The sequence below is a fragment of the Acanthisitta chloris genome, unplaced genomic scaffold (genome assembly GCF_000695815.1).
Source record: "Acanthisitta chloris isolate BGI_N310 unplaced genomic scaffold, ASM69581v1 Scaffold46090, whole genome shotgun sequence".
In the NCBI taxonomy this organism is placed as follows: Eukaryota; Metazoa; Chordata; class Aves; order Passeriformes; family Acanthisittidae; genus Acanthisitta; species Acanthisitta chloris.
The window spans coordinates 775-8,515 of NW_008651930.1; the positions used below are offsets into that span (position 1 = coordinate 775).

At 45.0% G+C, this 7,741-nt stretch overlaps 1 protein-coding gene across 1 annotated transcript; it reads right to left on the bottom strand.

Annotated features, from left to right (window-relative positions):
* Nucleotides 1-578: 578 nt before the first annotated feature.
* CDC23 (cell division cycle 23) lies at nucleotides 579-7,409 on the bottom strand (the record flags this gene model as incomplete). The annotated part of the gene is made up of 14 exons (XM_009075009.1): nucleotides 579-749; nucleotides 1,600-1,719; nucleotides 1,818-1,896; nucleotides 2,750-2,811; nucleotides 3,129-3,204; nucleotides 3,546-3,665; nucleotides 3,774-3,927; nucleotides 4,490-4,571; nucleotides 4,782-4,879; nucleotides 4,969-5,146; nucleotides 6,393-6,525; nucleotides 6,611-6,716; nucleotides 7,083-7,125; nucleotides 7,272-7,409. Coding segments are annotated over 14 exons (1,560 nt in total), but the record flags the coding sequence as incomplete, so codon positions are not given.
* Nucleotides 7,410-7,741: the final 332 nt, after the last annotated feature.

A 7,741-nucleotide genomic window follows, 5' to 3' on the forward strand; every position in this document is an offset into this window, starting at 1 on the left:
ACTGAAAGCCAAAATTATCTGTCAGAGCCACAGACAGAGCTTCAGACGTCACCTGTGGTTACTTGGGACTCCTCTGACACTTGTCAATCCTTGGATATGGACACAGCACCTGCCTAGTCTACTGCTTAAGTGAAACATCTCCTGTGTACTCAAGACAAGCAAGTCATTAAGTAGCCAAGCAGGTAACAGTCTCCAATAAGGAAAGCAATGTTACCACTAAACGGTGCAACAAAAACCAGCGGTAGCAGGGCAGAATCAAACTTCAAATGTATTTCAACTGTAGCAGACAAGCTCTTTCCCAGGCCTCAGGGAGAAGCAGTGGTGTGTACTGGCACACGTCTGCCCTCTGCCTGGAATGGTTCAGCGAGAAGCAGAGCAGGTTCTCACACCACAGCACAGGCACTGTCACAGCGGCTGCACCTCTGCCTGTTGAGGCGGGTCTCGGCTGTGGGCTCTGCTAACCCCTTCCCTTCATGGGAGGGCAACAACGCCAGAAGGAATTTCCCTAGGAAGGAGGTGGTTGCATGTCCCATCTGCAATGTCACATCCCACGCACAGGTTAGAGTTATCAGCGTTGTTCATGGTGTTACAGAAGACAGGTTGAGTGGGGACACACGACGGGTGGGAGTGTTGTTGGCCGACAGTGATGCAGGGAGGAAAAAAGGTGCAGCAACATCTGTGGATGATGTTTCTCCTTGGTTGCGGAGCTGTAAGATCTGTCGCAGCAGAGCCTTGCCTTCTTCCCTGGTCTGAAATGGATTTGTAGAAAACAAAAAAATACACCTATGAATGGGTGGCTCCTGGGTCAAATTCAGTATGTAAACAGTGAAAGTTACACTAGTTTGTCATTCTGTGAGGCTGCAAGCTATAAAAAACCATCCTCATTTCCTTTTTCTTCTGCTCCTTAAAAACGTCAAGGTATGTCATTGTTTTGGTTTTAGTATCTTCTCCCTTTACTCCCCTGATTGGTATGTTTCTTGGGTACTTCAGAGGATCGACCACAGAAGCTGTCTGCAAAAGGTAGACTGAGAAAGCTTCAAATAAGCTGAATTCAGGTTCTCCAGAGCTCCAGCCAGCTTTGCTAAGGACAGGCCAAACACCATGCACTCGTGGCTAGTGTCTGCCAGTAGGCTGAACTGAAAAATCCCAAACTGTTCACTTACGGATACAGAACATCGAGTCCCACACAACACCCAAGTGTTATTATATCCTCTGCACTGTCTACACCCAGAAGATGAGAAAAAATACTTTTGTGAGTACCATCACTACAGAGTGTGTGGGAGTCTGTCACCATTTAACCACTCCCTCACCATCAAGATTTTCAGCAGGCTTAAGACTGCCACATGGAGCCTCAAACATTTCTGTTTAGTGAACACGGAGACACGGTTGAGCTTCACTGTCTACGCCACATTCCATGATTCTGATCAATGTAAGCAGCACTAGTGATTAAGCATACACCACTAGCACCACTCAGGATGTGACCTGCCTGGCAGACAGCCCTCACTCCTTCATAAAGGATTCCTTCTACTCGGAGGGGAGCCAAGACCAAGGTCATGGATCCCTTAAGAAAGAAGCACCAAAGCCTGTGCAGTTACTCACATCATTGAAGGCACAGCATTTCTGAGCACATGCTGAGGCTTCATCCCAGAGCTTACACTTGAAGTAGTATTGAGCCAGGTAACGGAATGCAGTGCTGACCTCCAGGTGCTCCACTACCTCCTACAGCCAGGGGGGTAAAAAACATCATCTGTATGTGCCCTTAAAGGTAGTTCTACACCATGTTTACTTCTCCTTTTATTCCCAAGATGTCATCTTACCCCACAGGAATAGATATCCTGGATGTATTTGATATAGCATTGAGCTGCCTGTTCAGATTCATTCAGCTGTTCGTGCAGCCTAGAAAAGGAGAAAAGTGGGTCACCGGAACAAGACTGAAGACCTCTTGGCTGTGAGAAAGTACCTGCTCGGGCTGACCTGGACAAAGTCCAGGTCCTTTCCTTCAGAATCTGCAGGACATGCACCATGTACTGCCCCTCACGCAAAGAGATGCTGGCAGGCAGGAGGCAGTCAGACACTGACTGCCAGAAGCAGTGACAACCAAAGCAGGGATCTTTGCTTATTCTGTTACATTTTAAAGCTTTCATCAGACCTTCACCATCCTATTTACTCACTGTTTCCTCCAACACTCCTCCTCCCCTGCTACGTCCCAACTTCGTACAGCAGCTTCACCTTTCACTTGGCCTTTTTTTCCCCTTCACTTTTCTCACTTTATATTACTTTATTCCCACCAAAAAATAGCGTTCATGTCACAGCATTCACATTTATTTCACATTAGACCCTTTTCCCAATGTCAGAGCCATATACCAGAGAGGGGAAAAAAAAAATAAAAAAAAAATATATCAAGCTACAATTTGGTACATCATCTACCACCATGGATTGCTTTTCATTCTCAATACAACAAATACAATTGCTAGCATTGCCTGCTCAAATCACCTCAGGATTCAGAGGTCCCTCACAACCCACATTATGCTATCATTCCGGCTAGTTATCCTGGGAGAAACAACGCTGAAGCTGGACACCAGAATTTACAGTCCCTACAGACCCCAAAATACCAGTTCTTACACAGCTCCAAAAGTAATACTACCTAACAGCAATTCCACTTGTTTTACATTCAGTGTTCTATCATTAGGTACAAAAACGTGACGTGCTTAGAACACAACCCTGGCAGTCCAGTGAAGTACATACTCACTTGGCGAGTTTCACAAGTGCCATTTTCTCCACATCTCCCACGGCATAAGCTCTCCAATAGCACTGTCAAGGAAGGAAAGTCAGTCAAGCAGGTTGTCACAGTGCCACAAAAATCACGCTGGCTCATGACTCCAGCAACTCAGAAACAGGAAACTACAGGGTTTGTCAGCAAAGGGGCATGTATCTGTAGACCACTCTTTATTTAGCAGCCACTCTAATTACACTGCAGCACGACTTCCCAACTGGAACTGCCACAGAGATTGATTCAGTAAGCTCCTAACAATAAGCTGTAAGCATTTTGGGAGGCACTAGCTACACAATTTGCTGTGATTCCACCCAGTGTCTAGGAGGCACCTGAAGTCTTACACTACAGTTCTCACCTTTTTAGCTTCCACCAACTGATTGAGTTTCTCATAGCATTCTCCTAGAGCAACCAGCATACGAGAATCGTTTGGTCTGTAAGAGAGCAATTCCTTAATGTAGTTTAAGGGAGAGCCAGCTGATCTCAGGGTGAGGAGGGGGATCAAGGGAACAAAACTAAGCTACAGCTGTCAGAGTCTGTCATCCTCTCGCATAAAACATCACACATACTCCTGACCAGCATTCCTCAGTGTTTAACCGACAAAGCCTTTGTTAACAGTTAATACAACTAAAGGGATTTGGTACAGTGAGACTGTACAAATCACAAAGCATTGATGTTTTCTTCCTTCCCCAACCCAGTTCCTGTATGCAGATTTCTCAGCCAGTAGCAACCATGTCAGATGAAGACCGACAAACGGCTCCATCCTCAACTCTACCTGAGCTGGTGGGCCCGTCGGTAGTAGTAGAGACAGTAAAAAGGCATTTTGAGGATTTCATAGGTTTGGCCCAAGCCATACCATGCTCTGTAGTCCCTTTTGTTCACCTCTATTGCATGTCTGTTGGAGAGAAGGAGATGAGCTAGTCAGAAAGACATCAGGATCGAGGCCAAGTTCAGCTATACTATTTCAGATGCAACACCATTTTGTGCAGTACATGAGTGATACCTGTAAGCCTGGATAGCTGCAGACGTGTTCTTCATTTCCATATACTCATGTCCCATAAGTGTCCAGGCTCCCAGATAACGAGGGTTCAATTTCAACGCCCTCTGGAAATAGAGTGCTGCTTTTTCATGCTGGGAACGCAAGCTATAATAATTTCCTAAAGCAAAAGTCACAATATTTACATAAATTTTAAAAGCCCACAAACAAAGAACAAAAAGTTCCCAACACCAACACAGAAGTAGGAAAAAATGATGTAATAAGTATTATCCTCTACCTCCTAACTTAAATTATGGAGAGTCCTGTTAAAGGCAGATCTGATTCAAACCTCATGAGACCTCACAGCAGTCTGTTCTCCAGTGTTCTAGTCAACCCTTTTCCAGATGGACCAATCAAATAAGATCCCATCCCCCTGGGATGTCATGATCTAACAAATTCATTTCCTGGTCCTGGCACACAGTTATTTCCATTGGAGTTTGAAGACTATAAAGGGATTTCAGCTACATGAGTCTCCTTCGTGCACTGGCAGTACCACAACAGCTCTTTCACAGAGAAAGGAAGGAAAAGGGTACTCTGTCATTTACAGAGCAAGTGCTCGGGCGCCTGAATGCACATCCTCTTGGATAGCCTTGCTGGCTGATCACTTCCACGAGTGCTTCCAAGATCCCCTGGCACAGCCTGCAGACAGCAGAACAAGAACAGGCAAAGGAGCTGGCTCTCACCAATGACACAGCAGGTCTCCACACGGTACTTGTCTATTTCGCAGAGATTGTGAGCCAGGTAGCTCAGCTCAGGTTTCATGCTCTAGTGAAACAAAGAAACCGAGTGACACGAGGAAGAACACCTGACAAACCCAGGCAGTTAGCAGTGCACACTGTGCCTCTCTTCCAGGGAGCTGGGAAGTAGAGAGCCTACATTCAGAGAGGCCAGACAGCACACCAGCTGCTCTGCCAGTGTTTAACATACCTGCAACAAACCCCACCAGTATGGACAGGCAACAGGAAGAGTGCTTACCCTGACATAGAGCAAGTTGGAGAAAGTGTCCATGTTCTCTATCCTGTAAGGATCTTGTTTCCTTAGCTCATTAAAGATGGATAAAGCTTTGTCAATATCTGAAGAAAGAACAGCAGGTGGGATGCCAAGAACTACAAATGCCATGTTCACATTAAGAGGCTCATTCCTACTAGTTAGTGGCACTGACCTCGTATATTGTGGTAGGCAACTGCAATCTGAGAGATGATGTAAGTGCTTTTGGAAAATCCTGCGTCAATGAGACTCTGATACTTCTGCAGAGCCTCCTCTATCAGCTGCAGCTCTGTATATATGTGTGCAAGAAAGAACTCTTTCATCCATGTATCTGGCAAGGACAGGAACTTCAACTAGCAAGAACCAAAGAAGAGGAGGAAGAGATGACAATCAGTAGTGTTCTACGAGCCACCTGTGGCAAAGAATCCATTATCTTCCCTCCCACGATTTAGCAGATGGTCTCGAGGTAGGAGGCTTTCCTGCAATCACTTTCTTAAACCGTAACACCAACTACAGAAGAGCAGCATTAGGACCAAGAATTAATATCAAGTTCTTCCACAGGACACACTAAATAATGCCTACAAATTGAAAATATTGAAACAGAAAAGGAGCATTAAGACACCCAGTCTAAAAAAAGCAGTACACTATGGACCATATAATTCTAAAGCTAGTCACTCCCAATCTATTCTCATCACTGCTGAAATTGCAGAAGAATTGAAATCATTTCATTTAGTCAACCAGTGAAGAAATTGTCTTCCAATCTGACAGCACCTGGCACTTGCTCCAGCCACTAGTCTTATCTCTCCATTAAATTCAGGTCCTTCAGAAGACTGCACTTTCTTCTTATGTTTGAACATCAATATCCTATCACTATTTTCAATAAACTAAGTGAACAGATTCCAAATGATGCCATATAAAATGCATTTCCCCTTTTTCCATGAATCAGTAAGGCCCTCCTCTGTGTCACCTGTACAGTTTTAAATACTCCATCAGCCAAAACCCACTGAAGAATTCCAGGCATGGACTCAAAATCCAATGCAGAAAGAAAAATAATCTATTTTTGGTTTATGTCTAAGTTCAGTTCTGAGACCTTAATTATATTCTCCCCCCTTGCCTCTCCTACAATTAAATATTTTGTGTGACTTTATATGTTAATGGTTTAGTTTCAGAAGTAGTGATTCTGTGTATCTTTTCAGGCTATCAAAAGGGCTCATTAACTGAGGAACTAGAAACAGATTAAGAAAAAAAAAAAAAAGATAAGTCTCTCAGGAAGATCTCCATCATCTCCTTCATGAGCAAAGGTGATAACCCTGGTGACAACTACTTCAGAATAATGAACTAGCCATTTCTTATACCACTTTGTGGGTGGATGCTAAGACATTAGCCCTACCTGTATACAGATTCTCAAGCTACAGCATGGCAAGCAATTGAAAAGAGGTTTCAACAGCATAATTTACAGCCTTGGATTGCCTTGCCTGAAAGAGTCTCACAGAATAAAGCAGTTGGCAACATAAATCTTGCAGCAAGAGAATTGGTGGTTACTGAACCAGGCTAAACTCTGGAATATGTTACCACTTCTTGGTACCTCCCAAATTTTACCATCTCTTTATCTGTGATCAAGTTGCACAGTTCCAGCCAGGCTCCCCAGTGCAAAGGCAGCACATGGGCAGCTTCAACAAACACATCTATTGCTTCTTTCACCAGGTCCAGCTTCCGCAGCACGACACCATACCTGTGAGGACAGTGACCAGGTTACTGGGAACTACAAACCCCTGCACAGCCACACGAACATGGAAGAGATGCATGCAGACACTTACAGATAAAGGCCAAATCCATCTAGCTCCCGTGCCTTGTGTTTCTTGCTGAGCTCAACTCTCAGTTCTCGCAGAGCTTCATTTTTCACCTGTCCTTTTTCCAGAGGTCCTGCACGAAGACAAAGTCAGACAGCCAGCTGTCAGTCAGGAGTCTCACCGCAGCAGCTGCCAAGTCTAGGGTATATTCAGAATCATCACTGACACGACCTGAAGGTTTCCCAGCCTGCGATTATCTTCCTCATTCTAGAAGAAAAACACTCAAGTCTGGTCACCCATTTAACAGAAGAACTAACAGATTATAATCTGTAAACTGTAACTAAGCCAACAAATTGAAGGAGAGTGAAAGAAATCACGTTATGGCGCACAATTATCAAAATAATTGAGACAAAACCATAAACCCAAAATAACCTATATGAAGTGGCAAAGGTGGAAGCTTTGTTATATTGTCTTGTGTTTCACGACACCAGAGACTTACCCAAACTATCCACTGTCTCATCATCCTTCTTCTTTTCCCCTGACTGTGGAAAAGAGAGGAATCCCCAGGTTACATTCTCACAGCCTGTTCCCCGTGTTTGCTGCAGTGCCTGCAGCAACATGCAAACAGTTTCCAGAAGTGAGGCAAGCCAGGGAGGGGTGGGAGAAGAGCAGCTCAGCTCTGCCTTACCAGGTATCTGGAGTACATATACAAGAAGTAAGCTTTCTGGCTCTTGCAGCCCCGCAGAAAGTAAGCGGCCCTGTCATACTCCTTCAGGTCAAAGTAAGACTTGGCTAACGTGTAGGCATCCAGATCTCGAGCGTCCTCCTGCAGGGGCACACAGGGGTGTCACACCAGGGAGTTCTGACACGCTCTGGGAAAATCACAGTGGCCAGCACACGAACGAAACGGCTCCAGAAGCTAACAACGCAGTGTATTCATCCTCAGAGATGGTGTGAGTACTATCGGAAAAGTCCCTGCACTCCTTCACAGGATCCAGTCCCAGAGCTCTCACACCATGAGCACAGACTAGCCACGAACACTTGAAATGCACAGAGAGGTTCAGAAACAAATGGTACGAGTGACCTAAGCAAGAAACCTGCTCAGCAGATCCACACCAAACGGCACCAACTTGCTGGCACACATGAGCAGCTCCTCGG